At 43.2% G+C, this 27,315-nt stretch overlaps 1 protein-coding gene across 2 annotated transcripts in view; it reads right to left on the bottom strand.

The window, feature by feature from the left end:
* Positions 1-27,315, bottom strand: part of ACBD6 (acyl-CoA binding domain containing 6) — an 80,267-nt gene that overhangs the window by 35,885 nt on the left and 17,067 nt on the right. For both annotated transcript variants that reach the window (XM_072932948.1, XM_030279617.4), the window contains exons 4-6: positions 19,335-19,420; positions 9,650-9,755; positions 3,224-3,313 (exon numbers count right to left, since the gene is read on the bottom strand). In XM_072932948.1, coding sequence (XP_072789049.1) covers positions 3,224-3,313; positions 9,650-9,755; positions 19,335-19,420 — 282 coding nt within the window. The remainder of the gene's footprint in view (positions 1-3,223; positions 3,314-9,649; positions 9,756-19,334; positions 19,421-27,315) is intronic.

Here is a 27,315-nt window from a genome sequence, read left to right as displayed (position 1 = left end):
CCTTCATAACTCTTATGAGTTACCACTGTCTTATGCTTAGAATCTTTTACCTTAACATGATCTTACCAACTGTTATGTTGCTGGTTTAGGCAAACAGCTCCAGTGAAGGAGGCTGGTCTCAGACTGAGCCCCAAGCTCTGGGTATTTCCAGCAGAGCTCCAAAACACCATCCCACCACCCACTTTGACATGGCCCCTGGCACTGGAGATTTAGGTAATTCAATTACACAAATGCCCCTTCTCAACAAAGCAGAGCAGCCTGTTGCCTTTCTGTATCCCCTAGCCCATGGCAATTGCTTTAGCACCTCTTTTCAAATGTGCTATTAGAGCTAATTATGAACGAGCAGAGAATTCAGTGGCTACAGCTTTTCAGTGACCACCCCTCGGAAACTGCAGCACCACTGCTGAAACAAAAAAGCACAGGCACTGGATCACTGCAGTGCAGGGGCATGGGGTTATTCCCAGATTTAAAGTGGGTTTGAGCATGCTACAAGAATGAGCATAGCCAGGAGAACACTCTTCCTGCTCCCAAAGCTGTTTATCAGCAAAGAGCAATAGGTTGAGTCTTGCAGACCCTTTTGATCCAGACACTACAGTACTTTGACAACAGACAGTATGAAGATAACTAAAATAAGGCAGCAAAAATGTATTTAGGCACATCTGCAGGCACAGTGAACAGTAAAACTTGCTCCAGGTCACTCAGCAGAGCACCACTGTCACTGCCTGCTTAGAGCAGCTAAATCCTTTAGCACACTGCAAAATGGAAGAACATTTATTAAAAAGGTAATGGAAGAGAGCATAAATCTCTCATGCTGTCTGACTAACTTTTTAGAAGCATACTAAAACACAGGCAATTAAAAAAAAATTGGTCTGTAGCATTCCTCTCCCTCATAATCCCGAATTCATTCTTTCTCTCTCCTGCTGTCTGAATGACAGTGCTGCTGCAAAACTGAACTAGACAGAAGAATTCCTGAAGACCTGGAGAGGCTGGTGGGATTATGGGGGCTGCTTGGACAGAGGTGTGAAGGAAACCTCTGCTGGGAGCACATCACTCTGGAAAAACAGCATCACCCATTCACCAGATATCCCCTCAGACTGAACCCACTGTTCTTTACAGCCTACACATTAACTGATAGTGCCTTTGGTAATGTGTTATAGCAGGTACTGGTGTTTATGGCCTCTTAGGAAGCCAGTGTTTCTCCCTCTCCCTTTTTCTTCTGGTTGTTCTAAAAATTTCTCCTGCTTTTGCTTTGGATGTGAATTCTTCCAGGGTAAAGGTCAGAATTGAAAAAAAAAAAAAAGAAAAAAAAAAAAAAGGAGAGAAATAAACATTAGGTCACAGTCTTGAAATGTTATTGCAATTTATATATGGCTGAGAATAAAAATATGTCTGCTTTCTCTGGGAACACACCTATGTGCAAGTAGAGACCTTTATAAAAAATTCTCCTTTATTACCTTGGTGGGGAAAACATATCAAAGATTGATTTTTCTTTTTATGACTATTATTAACCTTTTGTTACTGGCCAAAAATAATCTGGTTAGAAAATGTGCAATGCATCAAAAAGAAAAGAGAAGAATTTAACAGAAAATTAATACTCAGGGGAAAAAATGCGATGATTCTCTCTTTTGCTTTTTCTTCTAAGAGTCAGACTTCACCTCCAATGGAATGAGACAAGTGTCAAAGAGAAGAGATGATTCAGAGAAAGCCCAGAACCATCTCCCAGGCTGTCAGGGTGAAGGGAATGGGCAGGAGCCTCATTCCACTCCTTCCCAATTTCCATGAAAATCTGTTCCTGTCTGTATCCAGCACAGCAATCACTAGCTCTGACTGAAAGGAGATAGACAGGATATGCATTTTTATGCCCATTTGCACTGGCTTCACTCTACCCCTCTTCTGTGTAAGAAAAAACTCCAATTAAATCCATTACAACTGAAACCCTGGACACCTAAGCACAAACATACACCAGGCATTGCAGAGTTGTGCTTCCTCATACCCATCCCACCAGAAATTCTGCCCAGGAAGAGGAAGCCAGACTTTTTTACCACAATTGGATGTGTGTGTAAATACCAACACAGCTATCTGTAGCTTGTGAACACTACAGCTCTGCCCACAAGCCTTCAGACTGCAGCTCTGCTTCACATCCACCGCTTACAAATTACCCAGGAGTTTACTGGAGGCTGCTTAGATCTCACCAAGATCTGAGCTCAAAGATTCATCAGCAAAGGTGTATCGATATCCAAACTGGGAAGGGGAGAGGAGCCAAAAAGTACCATGATAGTCAATCATAATCTGACAGAAATATTTTGGACAATTATATCTGAATACAATCACACTTACACAGGCCAGCCCTTAATTACAACAAGCTGGCAGAACTGGGAGTGTTGACTCAGAAGCACAGGCAGACTGGTTGGCTGGAAGAAACTATTAGCAAAGTGGTTGCTGAACCAGTTTAGGTCAAAACCTGGTCTATTCAGGTAGCCTAAAACTGGTGCTAGCTAAGCCATGTGGGCTGCAAACCTCAGTGGCTCAAAATCCTGTCATTTTTCTCAGGTGACCTTTTTTGTATGTTCTTATAAGAGAATCCCAGAATGGTTTGGGTTGAAAAGGACATTAGATATCTAGTTCCAAGCCTCTGCTATGGGCAGCAACACCTTCCACTAGATCAGGCTCCTCCAAACTCTGTCCAAATTGGCTTTGAACACTTCCAGGAAGGGGGAAGCCACAGCTTCTCTGGGCAACCTGTGCTAGGGCCTCCCCACCCTCACAGGGAAGATTTTTTTTTCCTAATATCTAATCTAAACCTAATCTCTTTCAGTTTAAGTCATTTCCCCTTGTTCTGTCACTCCATGATCTTGTAAACAGTCTCTCTCTGTCTTTCTTGTAGGTACTGGAAGGCTGCAATTAGATCACCCCGAAGCCTTCCCTTTTCCAAGCTGGACAATCCCAATTCTCTCAGCCTCATAGGAGAGGTGCTCCATCCTTCTAATCAACTTTGTGGCCTCCTCTGGACTTGCTCCAACAGGTTCATGTCCTTCCTGTGCTGGGGCCCCAGAGCTGGATACAGCACTGCAGGTGGGGTCTCACCAGAATGGAGCAGCTTTTCTGTGATAAATACCCTGAGAGAACTTGCTGTGGGGTTTGGGAAGAATTCCCTTTCATGGAAACATTTGGTCAGGAGGCTGTGTAACACATCAATCCAATTTACCTCTGTGCTCCCTCTTACCTGGATGTTCACGTCAGCAGCGTTCTGTAACAGAACTGAAACCAGCTCCTTGTGTCCTCTGTCACACGCCCAGTGGAGCAGAGCCCGGCCCTGAAACAGCCAGGAAAAAATTAACAAAGCCAAGCAAAAAAAAAAAAAAAAAAAATCCCATGGGAAATCAGTAAGTACCATTAAGTAATAAGCACCAATACCAAAATTAACACAGACTTAAAAAAAAATTACAAAATAATACTAGTATGTCACTTACTATTACTGGTGATTTGGACTTCCACAATAACGCTGGAATGTCAAAAGTGACACATTGTTCAATTTTTCATTAATTTAGCACCACACCCACATCCAGCTAAAAATTTAGAGGGGAAAAGCAGTGAAGCATGAAACGCAGGAGCCAGCACATTTTTTGTTTTCCTGTATAGATTTAGGAGTTTGGCACCTCTGACTTTTCTGGGAGCAATGACTTACACAGCAAGGGTAGGATATTCAGTGCTGCCTAAGTCACCTGGATGCCAAGTCCCCAAAAGCTCATTCCTCTGGCAGGTCTGAAGCACTCAAGCCATGGGTACTGCCTCTGCTGGAAGAGAAGATTAAAACTGGATGTCTGGGCAGGCACCCCTGACTGTACTGTTTTGGGCAGGCTGCTGCATCCATACCTCCAGCACCTCCCAAACCTTCAGAGTTTGCTTCCCATCCCCTTTCTACAGGTGTCTGCCACCATGGGATGGATGTAATGGAAGTTCAGATCTTCCTGCACGCCCAAGGGCATGGGAGGTAGCTTAGGATCCCTGAGAAAGGTAACTCAAAGTAGTTTGAGATGGCAAACAAAGAAGAAAACCTTCTATGTACACTTTGCAAATTAGCCTTAATGTTCTACCAGCTTCTCCTGGTTTAGGACAGCACACAGCACACTTGTAAGGGATTTCTTGGAAATCACCCTGCAGATGACCAGGAATCACCTTCCTCAAGCTGTGACACCATCAGACTGACCTGTGTTTTTCAATATGCCAAGGAAAACAGTCACAGACCCTCACAAAAGAAATCATTTAAATTAGCCCATGCCTAGCTATAAATCTCTTGACAAAGCAGTGGAGAACAAGGTGAGCCACTCATTTATCTGCTAATGGGAACTGTGAGCCAAATTTCCTGGCCACAGTGCCAGAAAGCAGGAGGGGCAGAAGACACCTGTGACCAAAGCTCACACTGCTTCTGCTGGATATTTCTGGGCAGGCCAGCAGAGGTAGAGCACGATTTTAAATCAGGAAATTCCCACTTTTGACCCTGTGACTAATTAATTTGTAACATGTAATTTTAATGTTACACTGATTAACATTGAATTGGAATGAATTTTCTGACAGAGACTTTCTAAGGAAGCACTGATGACATCCACAGGCCATTTAATGATTCATATTCTTGCACTCAACACCCCTATCAAAGTCTACAACGGGGAAAAAGTACAACTTAAAACAATTAGTAAATATGGAGAGATCTTTAATTCATGTTTAGTATCCTTAACTCATCTTTGGACTAGTAATTACTTAAGACTTAGGATTTCAGTTGGACAAATAACAACTTTGTTCAAGCCATACAGGTTTGTCTCAAAATGAAGAGGCACATCTGAAATATGCACAACAGCAAGAAATACTTCAACAGACTATTTCAGTGTCTTGATATATGTGTAGAGGAATAATATCACAGTTATTCAAATGTATTTATTGTACAATTATATGATAAAATATAAGCATTTTATCCTTTATATCAAAATCCATGCTACAGATTAGGGGCTTGCATTGATCTCTGGACAAGGAGAATCTTATTTTATTGGTGCTGTACTTGTCTGAGATCAATAAAGGAAAACCAACAGTTAGTTGTGAGAGCTCAGGGGTACCAGAGCACTGTGCAACTGGTCCTGCCCATGACACTGGCAGGCTGGTTCTGCTACACATGGTGCCTACTGAACAAGACAAAACCCTGAGCCTGATCATCCACAGTCATTAAAGATCTCCTTGTGCTATTTGCAGGAGTATGGATTTTGAGTCTTGGGCCAATTCCACTTTGGGTAATTACACTCTGCTTACCTATATATTTTCTCCACAACTCTAAATGGATACAATATTTTCTAATTAGTGCCTTAAATGGCTCTGCATTGTAATTGTGCACTATTAAACAGCTGACACATTCCACCCAAGAAATGTCTGCAGCATGCTACACCCTCGACATGGGGTGCAAGGGGCTTTGGAGACCACCTGTGCAAGAGCACAACAGGAGATGTAGAAGGAAAAACACCTCCAGAAGAATCTCAAGCCACTTATTGCATAACAAAAAGCATTACTACAAATTTGGTATTTAAAATGGTTGGACTTGATGATCTTAGAGGTCTTTTTCAACCTTAATGGCTCTATGGAAACTAGATAATATTCAAAACTATTTGTAGAACATGAGAATAACAGTCAACAGCTTTAGCTAACATACTTAGGCAGCTATACAGCTACAAAATCCACTTGTTTCCCATGTCTTTCTTAAAATAAACTTTAGTGATAAGTCAAGCTTAAATGGAACATACAGTCCCAGTCTTTGTTTAGCAGGGATATCACCTCTGCACACTGAAAAACTCTTCAGTCTGCCCAGCTGTTGCTTTGTATCAGCAAACAGCATGTGTTTGTGTATTTAAATAATGTGGCAGAAATCTTAAGGGCTACAGATTGAGCTTTCCCAAAACAATTCCCACATGACTATTTCATTAAGCAGTGAGAGACTCAAAGCAACACGAATAATTCCACGTAGGAAAGTGCTGCAGCAGTGAGGTCTTGGCTAGATGCAGTCAAACATCAAGGTACTCCCTCCCTGCAATTCAAACACAACAGGAGGATGCATTCCCCCCCACCCTCTCCCTTGAAGTATTAAAAAAAAAAAAAAAAAGCATAAAAATAGCCCCAGTGCACTAACCCTGCCTCTTAAATCTTCTGTGCTTTGCTTGGCTAACCGCTGCCAGCTTGGCCAGCTCCTGCAGCAGTTTCTCAAGCCAACAGCACATCAATTCTGCTCAGCTCCAAGTCACAGGGTGTTCACAAACAAAGCACAGGACAGGGATTTGTCTCCCATACACTGAGTCGGCAGACAAATGGATGGGAATGATTTTCACATCAATTAGCCTGAGCAGAGAAAGGGGAGAACAAAGCCAAACCGAATGGATGTGCTACAGTATAAAACTACACTTCCAGGCACGTTGTTTGCAGCTATAATGGCTGGGTAGCAATGAGCCACTCTACCTTGTGGCAAGTGCTCTATGAGCAGTAATTAAGAAAAGACAGATATCTACAGAATGGCTGCATCCCCCTGTGACAGCAGAAACAGTGAATGGAAGGGTCGCTGTTACAATTACACAGGTAAACTTGACTTGGAAGTCAATCACTTTCAGAGTTCTGAAATGTTTGGTGAAGCCAAACAGTTGGGAGAAAGCCTATAAATCCAGAAGTATGTGACCCTTCTTCAAATATATTTCCCCCCTGTCCTTTCCTTGGCAAGCTGGCACCAGTTTGGCACTTGCTGCCTCAAAAGCACAAGGATCAGAGACTAAGTGAGCATCCTGTCAGATGCCTTTCATTAAAGTCTTTGGCAAGGGCTTAAACACTGCACACAGGTAACATGTTTGTTTACTGTGATTTATCCAACAATTACAAAAAATTATCTAGCTACAACCTCCACAGACCTCGGCACAAATTACAAAAGCAACTCATCTCTGCCTTTGAGCAGCTGCTGGTTTGTTAGAAGGTGAAGAAATACTATTTTCAAAAAGGCAGCAAGTGAGCCACACTCCCAGGATGTGCCTAGGGTGACTTCACAGCCACAGTCCATTTCTTATTCCATTAGTCCTGCTGACATACACAAGGAAAACAGGTTGTTTTAGTCTGTGCTACTTCTTATAAGTGAGTGCAAGTGATTCTGTTCAACTCTGTTGAACCCTAGGTACAGTAAATGGAGGCTTGTACATGATTACTGTCATTAGGTTCTTTGTTTAATTCTAAATTGAAGTTTATCATATCCAAACTGTTAGCAGTATGCTGGCTTGAATGCTGCACATGAAGAGCTTTACTTCTTCTGGGGAGAAGGAAGCTGTGGAAGTTTCCCAGTGCATCTATCTAAACCCCAGGATCTTCTCCTGCCCTTTCTGAAATGCTTTTATTTTGACTAAGTTGGCTTATCCACACTTTATGTTTTTATTCTTGATTTCCTTTCTCCTTTCACAGACTTCTTCCAGGTTTGCACAACATGGGGGATACAATTAGATGGAGTACTATCATATCACAGAAAAATACAATCTAAACACCCTACAACCCCAGCCAAGTCTTTATTGTCTATGAAAAGGCTGAGCTGAGTGTCTTTGCAGCTTAGCATGAGCCTATTTGTTGCTTCAGTAGATTTTGTTTCATAAGAAATTAACTCTTTGTATGTACCCTGCTGGCATTTTCAATTTATGGGTATTTGAATCAAAGGATTGATAGTGTGAATTATCTCCAGAAGCCAGGTGAGGCACCTTTTGGATTTGGCAGGATGTATTTACACAGTAACACTTAAATAGTTAAGAAAAATGACAAGATTGTGCTTGTGTACATTTCACAAAAGGCTCAGTCTGGGTCATCTCGAGTCTAAAATGGGTTTTAAAACTTCAATCAACCTGCATGACATTGGAAAAGAAGTTACTTCCCAGACTGGGAAGAACATGTTTGGATAACAAACAAGATCGCAATGTTTTCAGTTCCATAATATATAATGAAACAACTATTTCTTTCAGATTCTTCCTTTTGATATGCTTTTTTTTTGGGGGGGGTTTCTGAGCATTTGTTGGGGTAAACCAAAATTGTTGAATCCTCTCACAAGTCCTTCACAGGTAGGCAGATTTTTTGGCTCCTGCCTGTGCTGAATCAATCCCATACTCTGCAACAGCAATCTACTAATATCCATCAGTTAGAAACAGGACTTTTTTTTTTTTACATCAGGGACTCATGGATCACTCTCAAAGAGGATGTAATCTGGTAGTTTTTAAAATAGTTTACATACTTCAGCTTCCACAAAATATTTTTTGAAACAGTATTTCTTTGGCTGAAAACAAGCATATTTGAACAGAGCAAACACATTACTTGAACAGAAAGGAAAAACCAAGCTTCTAAATGCTGCTAATTACAAAGAGTATCTTGCCAGTGGAAACAAAGCAATGCTAACATGCACTTATTGCAAGCATGTGATCCTAAAAATGAGCTTTTATTAATTAACAGACTCCAGCTGCATTTTCTGTGGGACTGCCCTGGACATCTCCTGTAACCTGTGATCAGCAGGAGGAGGATGGAGCTCAGGAACAGTGCTGTTGCAGTGACTGTATGGCACATGACAGTTTCAGTTCATTGAATTTATGATGTGAAATTCCAATCCTGATTGTGAACATCCTCCCTCCTCTCCTCTGAAAATTAATTCACATGAACTCCTGATTAATAATAAAAGGCCCTGCCATCAGCATTCAGAGCCCCAGCCGGGGCTGTCATGGCTCAGAGGGCAGAAATCTGCTTAGAGCTACAGGAGAACCCAACTGAATTTGTGGCGTCTCAGTCTATGAATGTCTAAGCACTTCATCTGTTCACCAAAACACAACGTGCTGGAAGGAGCTGTGCTCAGGCTGGACCAGGGACAGGGCTAGGTGGCAGTGTGCAAGCAGGGAAACCAAGGTGACAAACCTGGTACGGCCACAACTCCTGAAGCTTCAACAGGAAACTGCCCCCACCAGGTGCGTACTCTTACAAAAAAAAAAGGATGAAGCCAATTCATCCTTTTTTAGACTGTTTTTTTCTTGGGGTTTCTAGCAATACTTGTATTACCTCCCTGTGGTGGATTGGTGTTTTGAGTTTGATAAGTAGAGAAAAACTGGACAATGTCACTGTTTTCGGGAAGCTGGAAAGACAATGTCACTCATTTCCCCTCTGTCTGAGAACGATGAAAACTTGTGGCATGTGAGAAATTTTCCTTCAACCTGAAGGTTCATAGGTCAAAAAAGCTGTTTCACTCACTTCCTACTTCTGTTCAACCACACTTAGTGTATAAAGTGGGGAAAGGGAGGTATTCAGAAGATCTTACTCTTAAGATCAGGTATTCAGATGATCTTACTCTTACACTCAATACCAGTGGCTGCTGGTACTGCTGAAAATAACATGGAAACTAAGTTTGTGATCTGACATGCTACAGCCCCACAGTTAGACATCCACACTAACAGAAATCCAGTGGAAAGTTGTTTCCAAACAGATTACCCTGTCTCAACGAGCAAGTATTTGTCCAACTGTTGCAGTACCTTGTTACAATTCCATCCATGGAATTTTAAAAAGGAGTAGCAGTGAATTAATACACAAAACAGATAAAAGATTGATGGTCCTTATCTTTTCTCCATACCTCCTCATCTGTGACATTCACATCCACTTTTTTTGATTGAATGGCTTTGGTTACATAGTCAATGTTGTTTTCTCTGCAGTAATCAAAAATGTTCTTGTCCTCTTCCCTATTCAGGAAACAAAAGCAAAAGAGGCACCATATTACTACACAACACAAAGGCCACACGCACATTATATGCTCTAACCTTGTTACAGACATTTCAGTGCTGTCATTGGATCAAAACAGGCATCTAGTATTGCACGTGCAGAATAATGTACTTTTTCCCCACCTCCCTCAATTTAAGAAACAGAAGATCCTGCTTCCTAGAAAAACAAAGGTTGTTTTTAATAGTATTATGCCCAGACAAGTGTCAGTTTATTCCTGTGAGATGGCACAAGAAATGTATGAAGTTAGCCAGAAAAATCCATGTTCAAGTTTTGGTATAAATGACTGCAATCCCAAAGAAGATAAAAGGCTGAAGCTGCTGTTCTTCTAAGAGCCACTCTAGGACACAACAAAGTCCCATCCAATGCCATCCACCCTGGACAGAGGCCACTAACGTGGCTTGGAGAAAACAGGAGGACCAACAGGAGACCTTCAAAACAATCTGTCCCTAAACACACGTTGGATCCTGGATACAACACCAGTAAGGGCTTGCTTAGAACTGCTTGCAGGAAGAAAGATCAAATGATGGTGTCACAGGTGCTTGACTCACACCTACAGCTCCTCTTACAGCTGTACTCTGGCTTCAGACACAGTAAGACTTCCATCCTTACCTGCCAAGCAAACAGCACCTCTAATGAATTTAAGACCCTTCGCAGATTCTTACAAGAATACCTTTAGGCCTAACTACAGTGATACCACTGTGCTGCTAGCAGGGAATAAAGAAAAAAGGCCATTGGTTTTCCAGAAGCAAGCCAAAAAGCCCATATAATCCTCTCTCTTTCTAGTTTCTAGATGAAAACCATGGTTCAAATTAGCCCATCAGCATTGCTATGGGACTTGGCAGCTTCACAAGAGTTAAACACAGAGCTGTTGCCTCACATGACATCCCCAGCTTTCAATCACCTTAACTAAAGAGCTTATGGATGTTCAGCAGAACTCAGACTGACAGCCTCAGTTACTCAGAGAAAAGGAAGCTTGCTGGACTTGGTCAGACCCAGTAAGGGGTCAGTCTGCTGTGGGCAGGAGAAATTCAACAGGGAAATTTGAGGACTGATCCCCTGCTGCTAAAAATCAACAGCATTTCTGTTCATCTGCATTGCTCTTTAACTTGCAGGCTGAAGAACGCCAGGAAGGAAAAGTAAAATCTAGGTAACATTTGCATTTCTGAGCAATGGGTTACAGACACAAAGTGACCATCTTCAACCTGCAGTCCCCCAAAAACGAAATGCCAGCAAGGCCATGTCCTCTGCAGAGCACCATGACCCAACTTTGACTTTGTTTTTTATTGTTACGCATCTGGCTTGCTGAGTTACAACCTGATTCTTCAGGCCTCAAGCATCTGTGTCCTGCTATGGTGCCAGAAAAAGGTGGGGAAAAGCACTGATACTTGCTCCAGTGGCAGATCACTGCTTTCTCCAAAGAATTTACTTCCTCTGCTCTCCCTCTCACCTTGCTCCCTCAGTAGCACTGCTCTCCAGCACATCACCAGTACTCTTTGTACACAGGCAGTCCCTGCAGAGACACCTGGGCTGCACCTTTCTAGTGAAGAGCTGGGAGCCACAGAGGATTCCACACTCTGTGTTTAGGCCTAAGGACATTACAGGAGGCTCCCAGTTTCTTGACCAGTTTGTCATGAACTCATTTGTTGGAGGTCTTGCCCACTCGTTACACATAAGCTCCTGGGAAACAGATCACTGAATTCTTTAAATGCAACTACCTTGAATTCCAGGGAAAAAAAGAACCTCACAGCAGGATTAGAAAAGGCAAAAGCTTATACTGCTCGAGATGGAGCTTGACAGACTCATGATGGAGGTCACAAGACATGCCTGCCCTTGCTAACAAGGGCTGATGTGATATGCTGGGAAGTCCCTCCAGTCCCACCTTGTTAGTCCAACCTCTCCAGCGCAGCCCTGGCTGCTGACAGCAGCCTTTTGGGAGAAGCTGCTTTTCAAACAACGCTGTACAGGAGTTTGGCTCCCCACTGCACAGCCACACCTCCCTCATTCATTACAGATCACTCTTTCTTCCATAACACTACAGCAAACCCCAGTTCCTTCTCACTAGAGAGGCCCACAACCATCCCCAGCTACTCCTGGGTGATTTTCCATGACACAACCATGAGCTCGGGCTGTGCCCTTCCCTCCCTGGCAGTGATGCCACCTGGTCATTCCACATGCTGGAGAGCCCTGGCAGAGCTCACAGGGCAGCACCAGAGGTGCCAGCAGGGATGTGGCAGCCATAAAGCACCTGACTGTGCTCCACAGGGAGTACGTGTAGGGTCTGTGCCAGCAGAGAGGGAACAGCAACCCTGACCTACCACAATCAGCCCATTTTCCCACCACAGCCTCCAGACAGGACTTTGAAAGTCTTTCCTGAGGATATTATTGTCTGTAAGGGGAAAATGACCTGACACAGCTATTTGGATATGATTTAGTTTTCTGGAATAACCAACTCTATATATTGCCATTCCAAAAAACCACTTTTCTTTCAGAAATCTCCACAATGGAATTAATCCAGAATACTAATTTCCCCACCTGAAGATAAGGTTTCGGGAAATTTTGTTCTTCTATTCTGCATTTATTTCTCAATCTTTAAACCATTCCATTGCTCCTGATGCCCTCCTGAAAAAAAATTAAGCATATATTATATCCAATTTTTCTATAAATATTAATTAAGAGAAACAAGCCCTTTCTGGTCACAATGAGAACATTTTACCTACAAATGAAGTAATAATATGAAGCTGCACTCCAGACATTTAAAACAATCTGATCCAGCTAAAACCAAGAAGGGAAACTGAGGAAAGAGCTTAGAGGAGTTAAACCCAGATTTTTTGAGGGACCAATACTAGGGAAGACATTCTTCTTGAATGGTGTGAATGGAATAACAATAAGTTACTGTTATGTGCTGACTTTGCATTGAAAACCACACAGTACAAATAAGAAACAGAGCTTGAAAACTTGGCAACTCGTTTTTTCCCCTTTCTTTATGTGTATGTGTATATAATAATACCTCCACTGTAGCAGGAAGAGGAAAAGAAAAATGATGCAATGATTTTATCAGCCTGCTCCTAGCAGGAAGTTGTACTCTTCATAAAACTGGTAGGAGTCAGCAGCAAGGCCCAGAAAGTGGCAGAAACAGGCAAAAATCAAACAAACATGTGAGAAATACAGAAGTGCCAATGCAAAAATATGCTTAGATCATGTTATGGGGGAGAGAACCCATAGCATTTCCATCAGTATTTTTAGAAAAATCTCAATTTACATAAAAAATACAGTATTCAGGACTTCTTCAGATGAGAAACACCATGAAACTCAGCCTAATGGAGATGTGTACAATGATGCAAAACCTGTAGCTAAAAGGAAGATTTGCATGCAATCTTTTTCATGTCAAATTGCTGAGATTAAAAGAAGCCTTGAAGTCAGCAAGCACCTGACTGTCAGTAAAGGCAGGTAGAGCTTTTATATCTGTTTCCTGAGGATGGCCAGAGGGTTTTTCTTCTCCCTTGCTGATGGCCCCCAAAGCTATTTCCTTGTGCTCTTCCCGATCCCAGTAAGAGACAGTAATTCTGATTTAAAGATGAGTTGAAGCATACCTGTTGCCTGCAAATAACACATTTTCCATACTTGAATAAAAGGATTTGGACGAACTTAAACCAAGTTATCTCTCCCCAGGCTTAGAAGGCTTTGCAAGCTTTCTCCATAGGCTGTCCAAAACACATGTGTTGAGCCAACAGGTTTGAAACAGCTCATGGAAAAGATCTGCTGCCAGTTGATCACTTCCTTCTTATCTGGAGTGCTGTAAAACTCCTTGCTTTCCAAAAAGCACCAAGGCTGCCACTGAAAAGGGCATAGAAGAGATTTGAAATTCCCATTATTTTACCCTTGTGCAGAGAACACCCTCCAGGTTTGCCCAGTCCCCTTCCTCCCCCTTCACAGGTTACCTCCAGCGCAAGGCTCAGGGCAGAGGACTGAGACCAGGTTCTACTCTGGGCATCCTCTCCTGTTTTCCTGGGGCTGGTCCAAGGCACATCCCAGTGGATTTGCTGTGGAGTGGCCCCGGGTGCCGCTAACAGGTGGCTTCACCCGTGTGCTTGGCACGGCGCTGCCGAAGGAGCGGCACGGCGGCGGAGCGGAACGGGACGTGCGCGGGGAGCGAGAGGCACTCAACACTCGCTGTTTATGTCAAGGCCCTCGGCCCCCCAAGGGACCCATTTTCACATAATCTATAATTATCTCTTCGCTTTAATCGCCTCGTCACTTCGGAGGCTCTCCTGGGCACAGGAAGAGGAAAAGCTCATTAACTGAACCTTTTCTCCTCTCTCCAGCCACCCATAGCTTTTAATTGCTTGGTGTTGTTATTATCTATCAGTGCAACTGGGATCATTTTCATAAGAAAGGGTGATGGGAGGGAGGGAGGCAGGAGCAGGTCCCTGAGGTACGCTCCACAGACAAACCTTTGCTTTCTCAATTATTTATGCCAGCTGAGGTTTTACAAGTTGAATAAATCCATAACTCAAGTTTATTTTGAGCCGGCAGGCCATCCCGAGGGAAGTGTTGCCCACTTGCTGGCACACTCATGTGCCATCCCTCCGAGAGCCGCTGGGACATGGCGGGACATGTGTCATCCAATTCCCCACGCACCGCACACGCTTCGGTGTGGAACCGCAGAGGAGGCAGCCGGGAAAACGCCGAGTGGGAGCCACCACAGAAGGATGTGCTCTCCAAGGGGAAGGCAGGCCTGAGCCCTTTGCACAACAAAGCAAAGCCCCAAAGGTCATTGCTCCGGGGACAGTAAAAAGGGGGGAAGCAATAAACTTGGCAATCATCTTGAAGTCAAAAGATTGGTCAGCTGAACATCACCATGACAGCAACCCTTTCTAAGCAACACTGACCTGAAAAACCCCAAGTCCCATCTGCCAGGACCCACAGGTGTTTTGCTTGAGCACATCATGGGATCCACAGAACCAGGAAAGCTCTTCCACAGGGATTGCACAGCTATCAGTGACACATCTGTGGCACAGCCACCCACACACACCACCAGCCCATAACTCCCAACACAGATGCCACATATCTCTGCAGCTTTACATTCATTTCCAGCGCTGGTGCTCCCAAAAGTAGGACTGGAGGGAGAGAACAAAACCCCAACCGTGCACTGGAGCACTGGGCTCATCCCAAAAGCCATCGCTGCTCTGAAGCAGCATCCTTGCAACGGATGCTGGAAGCAGCTCTTTAAAATTCAGCAGCCTTTGTGCCTGACCACATGCAGCGACCTCTGGTATTTTCTGCCAAAATAGTTCATTTGTCTCGCACAACAACTAATCAATTCCCAAGGCCATCCATCACGGGGGCTCACACGAGCCGGCCCGGCAGCGGGACCAGATGGTGGCTGCGTTAGTGGGATTAATACAATTCTGATGGATTGCACAGCATCAGGCAGGTCCTGCACACCAGGGGTGCCCGCTCCGCACCCACGTCCTAAATGGTTGCCCCACTCGTGATTGGGGTTGCTCCCAAATGTCTGGGGAAGAGCGGTATTTTGACCAAAAAGAGCTTCTTCAGCATCCCTCTGGATGGAAGAAATAAAACACAGCTCAAGGAGGCCTCTGTGCTGACTGGCAGATGTCATTCCCATCCTGGCATGCCAAAGCCCTCAGGAAGCAGCTCATGGCAGAGTGCAGGAGGGCTCCTCCAGTGGAAGTGGAAAGGGACACGGACATTTGGCAATGTTATTCCTCATTCTCCACCTGCCAAATCAATGTGTTTGTTTCCTGAAAACACTTACAAACTGTCTACTCCTTGCCCCGGCTAAAAAAAAATACTGAAAAATAAAGCTGGATTTCCAAGGCTGTGGTATTTTTGGCGTATCTCTCAGATTGTGTCTTGGATGAGATTTATACTGGTAACACATGAGTCAACCTCAGATCACTGGTCATTTCCCAGGTTTGTGAAATTCCAATTAGAGTGCTTTGACCATGAAAGAGCTCCACTACTACTGCTTTGTTCTGGTAATAAAACCAGAAAAGGGACATAAAGCTTTACATAGCAGTAAAAAAACCCAAACCACCACTATACCCAGCCTGAAATCACTGATAATTTCTAAATTTTTCCTTCCAAGGGAACCTCCAAGTCCCATCATCAGTCACCAGCATCCAGGAGTTTTATGCAATGCCTGAGGGGAGATAAGTGATTTGCAGAGAAACCCAGAGGCAGAGCACTATGCTAATACATCCTGCAACTGCTCCCCATTACTCACTGGGGGTACTTGAGCTCTTTATTGCCAGGGTTTATTAATGACTCCTAATTGATGACCAGTGCCCAGTACCCCAAAGTAAATAACTGCTAAGCCTCATTAGCTCAAGAGACCTTCTCCTGATTTGAGGGCTGATCTATGAACACACAAATTGCACTGATTTACCCGAATCTCTCTCTAAATTGATTCAATTAGATCGGTATAACCTGTTTCTGTGGATGGTCTTGAATTTATTTGGAATCAGTGCAATGTACTGTGAGCCAGACTGACTATTTTTCTATCTTGTTCTCAATTAGAAACATTTGAGATAATTAGTGATAAGGAAAAAGTGGCCCTGGCACCACTGGAGTTCCTCCTACTGCTGATCCACTTTAGGACAGGGTATGGTAAACTTCACTCTGTCCATCATTTAGATCTGCATCCTAAACCCCAAGCATTTCATTCCATAAAAGGAATGTAAGTGTTATTTAGGAATCATTTTAGACACTCATTTGAAATCAATGGCACTGCTGCTTTGTGGCTAAGTACTGCTGATGGCAAACTAGGGGTTTATTCTATTTAAAATATATTCTATTTAAAACATTCTATTCTATTTCTTTCCACTTCATATTACACAGCAACAGCTTGGAGGGCTTTAATTGTTTGATAAACTGTTCAGAATGTTCTGGTAAAGAATAAAACAAGTGAACCTGCTTAGGTGACCCTTCAAAACTCTCTGCACCTGCATTCTTGTCTCTCTCCTGGTGCATGCAGAGGTCGTGGCTCCAGATAAATCAACAGCCTTTTCCTGCCTTTGGATCAGCAGAATCCTAAAGGGCACACGGTAGGCTGTGTTTGGCAGAGTAATACCTGCTGAGAAATTGCTTCTAGCAGTCTGTCAGGACTCAGGGCTGATCAGCAGTCGAGTTTTAGCTTTTAGTACACAAAACAAGGGGGTTTTCTTAGTTATTCTGGGCTTCTTTAGTGATCCTCTAACAAGAAAATAGTTAATGCTATTAACAGCTCTGGGAATAAAACTGAAGTGGTTTAATTTCTATTCAAATTTGTCAATAAAAGAGTCTGCACCAAAGTTTCTTTTCTCAGACAGGAGGTTTTGAGGGAGCACACATATACCCACTGAACTGACAATACTGGATTTACCCAGAGCTATCAATGTGTTAACAGAGCTATCAACGTGTTAAAGTTTATCTTGGATCAAACTAATCAGTTTTCTTTCCCCTTAAAATGTTTCATCTTCTTCCTCTACAGAAAATGCCTTATTTTTTTAATGATAACATTCTGTTTTATGAAGTATTACTAAATGCTAAGCTTATGTTTTTCTAAGTAACCACTCACAGCCTCACAAAAGTCACCCTCCTCAGGTACAGCTATGGAACCAATACCTGCTCTAGACAAACCTGGACACCAAACCTCTTTGGTTTATCTGCTTGCAGGTTTGGTACCAGAGCAATTTTGCTGTTTAAGGCTATGCTTTTATGAGTGGAATTATCACACTAGAGTTGTGCCTATACTTGCATGTTTATTCCCTGTTCCAGGAAGAGAATGAACAGTAAACAAAAGAACCAGGAAATGTGAAGCTGTCCAGCTCTGTGGATAGATGATGGTGACACTTGCCCATTCCTGTGGTGCAAGGAAGACACTGATGCCTGGCAGTCAAATTGAGCTGACAGACTACATGAGTTTCCACTCTGCCAGCACAGTCAGGACACTTCAACAAATTTCAGCAGAACCACCCTACTCCAGATGTGTGGGAGTCTGCACCCGCCTAAAGCCTCATTTGCAAGGACAGCTGTGCTGTGCTAAACAAACAGCACCTATGTTCCTCATGGTATGTTTGGAAAAATGTATTTGCAGCTGTACTCTTGGAAATAAGAACAAACACATGAAAAGATTTAGGCTGGTCAAGTCAACCAGTGCAAACTCTGTTTTTCTGTACATTATTCTGTATTTCAAACCCAAGAAAGGGCATAGGCAGCACTTGGGATAACCAAGACTCTTTCAGCACCGTAGGGATTTGCTCTACCCCTAAAAGGAGAGCCTGAACAGGATTTAAACCACAAACTGTGAGATCAAGGATATTGGCTGAGACCTGCACTGATGGAGCAGGGACAAAAAAAGAGCTGGTGGCCAGCAGCAGTGCCATTCCTCAGTGTATTCAACCAAGGTCACACCTGACCACCTCTACTCAAGGGCCAGGGCAAGTCAAAGATGTGCTGGCTCTCCGTGCAAGGGAAGGAAGCTATTCCTGGCCAAATATTCCCCTCCACTCCACTCCACAGTGGATTGCAATCCCCAGGGAAATGCCTGCATTACTGCCAAGGCACACAGCTGCCACCCTGCCTGCTCACAGCAGCTGTCTCCATTCCTACCTGAGCCCTTTGCAAAGGGTTTGGAGCCACCTGATCAACATTTCTGTTGGTTGGTTTGTGACAACAAGTCAAAGAAATGCTGTGCTAGAGTTTTAACTCTTTAGGTAAGTTCTCAGCTGGAGACTGCATGTTGAGAAATCAGTGTTTACATTTCCTGGATGTAAAAAGATGCAAGACATTCATTAAAAAACGGGATCATACACACGTAAATGAGTGACTACATGATGGGAAACACTGTCAAAATTTTAGTCTTCTCTGGCTGTTTATTTTAACTAAAAATATGATACTAAAATTTCCTCCACAAAATCATTTAGGTATTGGTATATTTATTATACTCATAATTAGTAGACTGGAACAGCAAAATAAAATAAACCAAATGAAAATCATCCAGGTGTCCTTATTCAGTAGCTAATGTCACTTGTTACTTGTACCTTGACACTTTTAAGTAGCAGCCACTCTAGTTCAGTAAATGCAGAGCTGGCTTTTCTAACTGCAGAGCCTGGAAAAAAATTAATTTGATATAAGGCACAAACTGTCCCTGAAGGCAAACATTGTCCAACACTAAAGCCTTCACTGAACAGTCCCTAATGAATGTATTGGTAAAGAAATAACTGTTTGAAAAAGGTAGTGCCTGAATAGCTTTCTATTAAAAATATCCAATATTACCTTTTTTTTTTAAGCCATATAACTGAAAAATGGGAAGCCTTACCCTTCCCCCACATCTTGTGCTAGGGAAAGGTTACTACCTGGCAATGATACAGGCAGATATTGATTTAAATGATTATGGACCTGAAAAGTTCTTTCCTGTCATTTATTATCCTGTTGTAGTTGCCCCCACACTTGTGCAATATTAAAAAAAAAACCTTAAAAAAATGACATTAGAAAAACACAGTTTTTATCTGAATTCCAGCACAGATAATCACCTGATTATTTCTTCTTCTTGATATAATGAGCTGATGACTGGGCCTCCAAACACAGTTTTGCTTTCCTTCCCCCTCTTCTCTGGTGTCTGAAAGAAAAAGAAAGATTGGTCCAGCATCCTGGCTCCCACCATATTCCCAACTCTCATTCCCAGCCCTGGCCCCTCAGGACCCAAAAGCTGAGCCGCTGTGAGGCAGCATAATATTCTGTTACTAGATTGCAAAGCTTGCCTTTATAAATCTATTTAATATAGATTTAAAATTAAATTTTATAATGGGCAGCATTTCCAAATGATTTACTCCCAGGAACTCTAGGATTCTGAATGATTCCCACCATAATAGAAATGAACAATTAGAATAATGATTGATCGATATGGAGCCCCAGGCCTACCTTTTCAAAAAACCATCCTGCAGCCTGGCCTCTTCAATTGCCTGACTTTACATTGATGCCAGACTTTCAGCAGGGGTAAGTGCCTGCTGTCTGAAAGCCTGACCCAATTAGGGGGTGCAGGGAACCAGAAACCCCAACTCTTCCATAGCATTAAGTATTTTGGTTTTCAGATAAGCAGCCAGAACTGGTTTGGAATTTGCAGCAGCAATTCCTTACAAAACCAGCCCATCCATTGCAACTTGCTGCTGCCAGTGAACAGGTCTGAGGCTTTCTGGGATGGCAGAGTGTCACACCTAGGGTGAAAAAGATCAGCAGCAAACTCCCAGCCTCTTGCAGCTTCTCTGTAGCTGCAATACACAGAACCACAGAAACCTAGAATGATTTTGGTTAGAAGAGACCTTGAAAATCATCTAGTTTCACTCTCCTGCCATGACAGGGACACCTTTTACTGGACCAGGCTGCTCCAAGCCCCATGCAGCCTGGCCTGGAACACTCCCAGGGATCCAGGGACAGCCACAGCTTCTCTGGGCAACCTGTGTCAGGCCCTCCCCACCCTCAGAGGGGAGAATTTTTTAATGATATCTAATCTCAGCCGACTCTCTTTCAATTTGAAGTAATTCCCCTTGTCCTGTCACTCCAGCTATTGTAAATAGTCTTTCTGCATCTTTCTTGTGGGTTCCCTTCAGGTGCTGGAAGGGCACAATTAGATCACCCCAAAGCCTTGTCTTGTCCACTGAACAATCCCAGTTCTCGCAGCCTTTCCTCATAGCAGAGGTGCTCCATCCCTCTCATCAGCTTAATTCCACCCAAAAGCATTGCTGTCCCATCAGAATTCTACCTAGAAAGATGTTGTGGGGTTTCTTTTTAATAAAACATACTTACATTTGTCTTTCTTCCTGCTCCTCAGGTTGCTTTTGTTTTAAATCAATATATTAGCTCCCTATAATACATTCACTTTCACATTCTGCCCAGCCTGAGCCAACCAGTTCCACCTTTCAGTTCTCCTGTACCAGCCCAAAGCCATAACATTAGGTTTGCAGATATCACAGATAAACTTGATAAGAACACATGGAAAGGAAATTGGCTTTGAAGACCATTCCATGGCAAGTAGGCTCTCTCTAATTTAGAGCAGAAAGTGACATGAAGTTCTCCTTTTTCAAGGGAAAGGGCTTCAAAGTCTTTACAGTGCAGTGCCCCTCTTAAAAAATTATTTAGCAGAGAACCTTACTGTCCATCAATTACTTAGATTCCATTAATAAAATAAAATTAATTTCGGATCACCTGAAAGTGCACAGAAGAGTTATTCCTATACAATGAAGCTATACTCACTACTAGTCTATCCTGTTTGACACAGAGGGATGATGGGCATTCAATCAGTGTCAGAAATTGCACAAAATTTTAAATCTATATTATTTTATTTCTGGCCACTCTAGTTCTTGGTTGTTGCTTTTTTTCCAAGTCAGAAAAAACATTTGAAAAAATAAATTTAATCTTTCTAGACGCAGAAATTCTTAAAAAAAACCCCAAAGAAAACAAAAAAAAAAAGATTTCTAAGATTAAGCTCACCTTCTTTGCACAATGAATGCATTTCTACCAAAGATTAATCACATTGATTAAGTACATAAGGTCATCAGGAAACTTAGTGATAAAGGCTTTCTTGGGAAAGAAACACTCAGGCAAAAATTTTCTAGTTTTTAATCCATATACAAGTTACTTTGTCCAAATAGCTTTTATCTCATATCTTTCACACAGAAATAGGTAATTCAAGATTCAATTTATGAATGTTGAAGCAAGCTTATTCCATCACAGTCCTTGATATGTAGAACAAGTTTATGAAGCAGGCGCAGGAAAATATTCTGTTTTCTCAGTATTTAGACATGAAAACAAAGACAAGGCTCCACCATTCATCCTCACTGGGCTTTCAAAGGGGAATGTGCCCAAGCTTCCCAAAAAAGTTAACTCTGCTGCAGCACAAACTGGTTTCTTTTGATGCAGACACAAACTGGTTTCTTTCCAGCTGACTTTGACAACCTGCCTATCCATTTCCCACTTCCAAAATCCTTGCAGCCCAGCCTGCCAGAACTTCCATACAATATCTGAGCACGATGTTCCAAACTCGGTGACACAAAAAGTGGAGCAAGGAGCAGCAGTTCCCTCCAAATCACGTCACAGCTACTGATAGCACTGACAACTGGTGTTTTTATTTCTTGCTCATCCTGAAGGGATCAATAGCACACAGATGCCCTTTTCTTTCTTAAATATTTTGAAATTTTTACAGCAAAAGAGAGCTTTTAGGGCTACTTATATGCAGGTAATGACTCATGAGTTTAAAGTCACGTTTTCCCACAAACCACAATGAAATTAAAAACTGACACTGCAAATTTCCTGTCTCCTCCGTTAAAACGGCACTAATAATTAACTATGTGGCTCTCAATTAAGCCAGCTCAATTTCTTTCACTGCTGGCAGCACTGTCCAGAAGCACTGCAGAGGCACATGTAACTAATAATAGTTAAGGAATAGCAGGATCCAGGGCTTCCATAATCTGGAACCTGAACCAAGGGAGATGACAGCAGTAGCATCCACAGGTGGACCATGCAGGAGAGGTGCTCTAGGAATGGCAAAATTGCTGTGGACTCCATGAGGACATTGCTCCATGCCAGTTTAAAACTGTGGGAATAACGAGGAATTTGTGACAGCATGTGAAGACACCTTGGAGAATTGCACTTGTGTGCCAAAGCTCAGGGGAAAAGATGATAGAGAAGTGTAAGACATGCCTTAAACAGTGAAATTTCTCATGTTTTCCCCTTGCCCACTGATTCTTTGTGGCTGGTGCACAATTAAGGCTGATGTCAAAGTCACTGCTCCTGTGACAGTTAGCTGTGGTGGGTGGGTCTGGCTGGCCAAAACCAGCATAAATCACAGGCAAATCTGGGCTTCAGTATGCAGCAAACGTACTCCTGAAGAGACACCTTCAACCCCCCTGACTCCAGATGGGCTCAGGGACTGGCACAGAGAGCTCCACTAAGCCCAGAACTACTCTTCTCAAATGTCACCAGGAATGCCAGGAGAAAAGCCACACTCCTCCAGAACAGACAGTGGAGCATCCCTGTCCCTGCCTCAGTGCACTGGCTTTGTCAGTAACAGCCCAGCTCGATCCAAGGGACAATGGCATCCCGGCTGGCTGTCACTGGCAATGCTGCTCCAGGCAGCCTCAAAGCCTGACAACCACTTTCAGAGCAAAATGGAAATACAGGGACTAATATTTGCTAACATCATTAATTCTTTTTTTCTTCTCCACCCCCCCCTTCTTCCTTTATCCACCATGTCAAGATGTATACTTTTAAATTGTTGTCAGCCATAAAACAGACGTCGTGTCCCAGTTCAGAGGTTAACATATAATGACAGACACATTAAAAACCCTGTCCAATGCCTCACTGAAAATTTCAGCTCCATCTTCTCTTCAACAAGACAGTGGCTCAAAATCACTTATAAGCTTTAACAACATTAAAGCCTAATCATGATTGAAAAATAAAGGAGAAAAAGAAGATGGTTGTATCATACTAAGCATTATGGAAATGCAAAACAATTAGAGACAAACATTTTCTTTGCAAGGGTTTTGTCACAAAACTCTCCCATGATTGCAATAATGATCCATTTTTCCTTTGGCATTTTTGGGGAGTGGGAAGAAAATTATCATTTAGGAGGAGGAGCAGTAGTTTCCTGATGAGGGTTGGTTTGGTGGATCACTCTCTTGCCCTATCCCTGAAGACAGGACCGGGATGGATTGTTTTTCATTTCCACAACCAAGTTTTGTTCCAATCTACACAAAAAGGGCTACAACAGATTTAACAAGACAAATTCATGGGTCCTCCCAATGACCCACTTCAAGCTCGAGAGCCAGAAGTAGCTATAGAGATGCAAATTAACTCACTCTCAGTGATTAGTTGGGACGGAATGGGACACAGCTATTTACATGCAGGGCAAGGGACTCCTAATTCTGACAGAAGGTAAAGAGAAGTCCTACAGAAATACTACAAAACGGCAGGAACAGCACAAGTTTCAGTAAAGCCTAATGAAAGACCATAATTTCGAGTTAACAGAAGAGCTAGATCCCAGGCATGGGTTAAACGTAGGGCATCCCAGTTTTATCCAGAACAACATGGGAACTCTGCCTGGCTGGTTTTGCATGCCCAGACACCCAGCAAAAACAGCAATAGCTATTTGACAAGGCAGGTGGCCGTGTTGCACTGCTCATCTATCATCCCCCCAATCCCCACACATCTCGCTATGCCTTTTCTCCACATCCAAAATCTTTAAATAACTTCTCATAAATACATATTTAAGAAGAAGAGAAAGACATCAGCAAAAAAGGTTCATCTCTTCAAAATACTTATCTTCAGTTACCCTGGCTAATGCCTTAAAATGGTCAAGACTGAGGTTTTTCTGCACCATGGGAACAGAAAAGTGAGACAACTTAAATGAGAGTGATGCATCAGGATCTCATACCTGAGCCACCACACCACATGGAAGAAGTTTGCACTACTTGTTGTATTATTTTCCTCTTCCTTCGAGCCTGATGCAGCTTGAGCCAGAGCAGCAGCTGTATCCAGCTTTGTGGGATGCAGACCAGGAATACTCCTAACAAAATTACTCCAGTCAAAGCTTCTCAAGCATTTCTGCAGCAGCAAATGCATAGTGCAGATTCCAATCTCCATTTGTGCTGCACAACTCACCTTTCTCCAGCTCACCTGCTCCTCCAGTGCAGGTGTCAGTCTGGCACATTCCCTGGCCTTCCTGCAAGGTCAGGCACAGAACCCAGCCCTGGGGACAGGCACACCTCACCTTGCTCTGTACCTGTCTGCAAGGTGCACACACTGCAGCACTCTCCTTGGCAGGAATGTGGTAGCCTTCAGCAGCCACCAAAGAAGCCACAAAATCTGTCATGGCCTTTCAAAGTGCTGCAAGGCTCGGAAGTGCAACCAAGGGGTCCTGAGCCACCAAGCCTGGAGGAGCTGCAATTGCTGGATGTTCATAGAGGTCTGCTTGGCAGGTGTAGGAGAAACCCTGGCCCATGTCCCAGCTGCCCAAACTACACCTGGGAGGTGTAACAAATCCAGTCTGTTATGGCAGGACAGGTGATGTGCTAGAGCCCTGTCAGGCTCACAGGAAACTACAAGTAAATCCCTGATATGTGCTGATATTGATTTGTAATTAAACTGGTATAGTCTCAGGTGAGAAATTTTACAGAAGACACTTCAGACTCAAGAGCGGATCTGCTCTGCTGTTCCCCTAATGATTTGGATTAACATTTCTCTATTTGAGGAGTGAAGATTATTGGGGAGACAACAAGAAAATGCAAACTCTCCTAAAGTTTCAGACACTCACCCCCTCCTCTCCCTGTGTGCCACGGCCTGGCCATCCCCCTGGGAAGGGAACTTGGGCAGAGACTAATTGTATTTGACAGCAGCAATTACACACAAGGCTGGAGATTAGAAGCTCGTTAATTGTGTGTGCCATAATTGCCGCCGTCTTTTCCTTTGCTAGTTAAGGCCAGTGCCAGGAGAGCCGAGGGGAGGAGGGTGCTCTCCACCCCAAACGCAGGTGGTCCGAAGATGAGAGCCCTGGATGGGGAGGAGATGTCCCTTGTCCCCGTAGCAATGCGGGAGGCTCCTGACCCCGGAACAAAGCGGGAGCTCCTCCGGCAGCGCGGCTAATGAGGCGTGAAATGAGGACAAACAATGTTCTCTTCCAAAGGTATTTTCCACCTGTATCCTTCTGACTTTACAGCTCGGCTGAACTTCGCGCTACCTGCAGCGGGAGCGAAGGGAAATATTAACCCTTTGGAGGTGATGAAATAGATCTTTAACAGGAAAGATCACAGGAAATATATCTTTAACCACTTATAAAATTGGGCGTTGACATTGTTTAAATTCATCAAATGCTTCCTTCCTGACTAAGACATGAGCTCAGCGTTTCTCACTCTCTTTACTGACCACTGTAAGGCAGTAACACCCAAATAAGATACAAATCCCTCCTGGCTGAGCCTCTGCAAAGCCACCTTTCACAGGAGGCTGCCGTACCCTCCACACCAGCCCTATTAATGACTGTCATAAACAGACTATTTTAATATTCCTCGCTCAACAGTCCTTCTTGGCTCCCAGCAGCACATGACTCAGCACCTGGAGCCTTTTCAAGAGCCCACTGAGGATCTGAACAATCTGAGCAAACTGCCCGTGAAAAATGCCAGCACTCTGCAGGATAACGTGGGGTCCAGGTGGGTTTTTTTTTTGTTTGTTTTAAATATTGAAGTTAATATTCCAAGACATTAAATATTTCGTTAATAATATTTAAATATTTAGTTAATATTCTCATAATGTCGACGTAAATCTTTCCAGTTCTTTTAAGTCTCATCACAGAATTTCCCTTTAAGAAACACAATTTAAGACAGGGAAAATATTTTCCAGATTACAGTCAAAAAAATAAAAACCGACATACTATAAGTAATGTCATAATTAAACAGTGCTCTGATCTAAAGCAAAGCTTTGCAGATTACTCATTTAACTATAACGACTTAATTAGTAACTGCACCATAATCACTGTTGGAAATTAGTAGTAAAGACAGTCAGGAGAAGGGAAATAAATGTAAAATGTGTAACATAATTTTGAGCAGGTCTTATGCTTACCAGGAGCTGTGATTTCATGACTCACTGTACACATTTTAGTGTATGCGTGGAAGGAAATACTACGCTCAAAAAAAGCCCTAAAGCAGTGGCTTCCCACAGTTTTTGGTCTGTGGAGCATTTTTTTAAAAGGAAAAGCAGACATGGAGGTGGCAAGCACAAGACCACCAGCAGGCTCCTTTCCTGACATTCTTTTCATGGACTATGCTGAAACTTGCATATTCCCAGTGCCTGCAGCCCAAAGGGTGAAGTGAGGGGTGTTGACCCTGCCAGCATTAAGGAAACCAGGTCAGTCCTGGAGCAATCAATTCCTTCTGTCCCATCACCTGTATGAAAATCCATGAATGTCCAAGCAGAGGGGACCAAACACAAACACAAGCCTGTACTGCAATTGTTGGGGGGTTTTGTCAATCTAATACAAGATATTTATGGAGATTTACACAGACATTTGTAGGAGCAAGAAATATATTCTGAGCCAAGCTGGAAATACTGAATAACTCCATGGCTTGGGATGAAACAGGTACTCTGAAGCCTGAAAACTGAAGGCAACCCTAACTTTTGGTAAATAAAGGACATCAGCAGCCATCCTCTGCTTTCTGGAGTGACACTGGGCCAGACATCACTGCAGAGGCCAACATCCCCACTAGCAAAAGGAACAGCTCTGAGGCTGCTAGACCCGTGCCATGGACATTTCCCACAGCACATCTCGGTTGTGAAGGCAGAGGGTGGATTTATGAGGTCTGCAGGCACAGAAATGGCAGAATGAAGAGATCTTCACTGGGCCCAAGCAGGAACAAGGAGATTTCCAAATGTCCAGTGCAACCCTTGGCAGGCTCAGCCAGAGGGATGCAGGATCTGGAAGCAGCTGCCTGTGGAGCAGCCCTTAGTGCTGAGCACTGAGGCTGTGCCTGA

This window comes from Taeniopygia guttata, chromosome 8 (assembly GCF_048771995.1).
Source record: "Taeniopygia guttata chromosome 8, bTaeGut7.mat, whole genome shotgun sequence".
In the NCBI taxonomy this organism is placed as follows: domain Eukaryota; kingdom Metazoa; phylum Chordata; class Aves; order Passeriformes; family Estrildidae; genus Taeniopygia; species Taeniopygia guttata.
The sequence above is the reverse complement of the archived record's forward strand: the minus strand, read 5'-3'. Positions and strand labels throughout refer to the sequence as shown.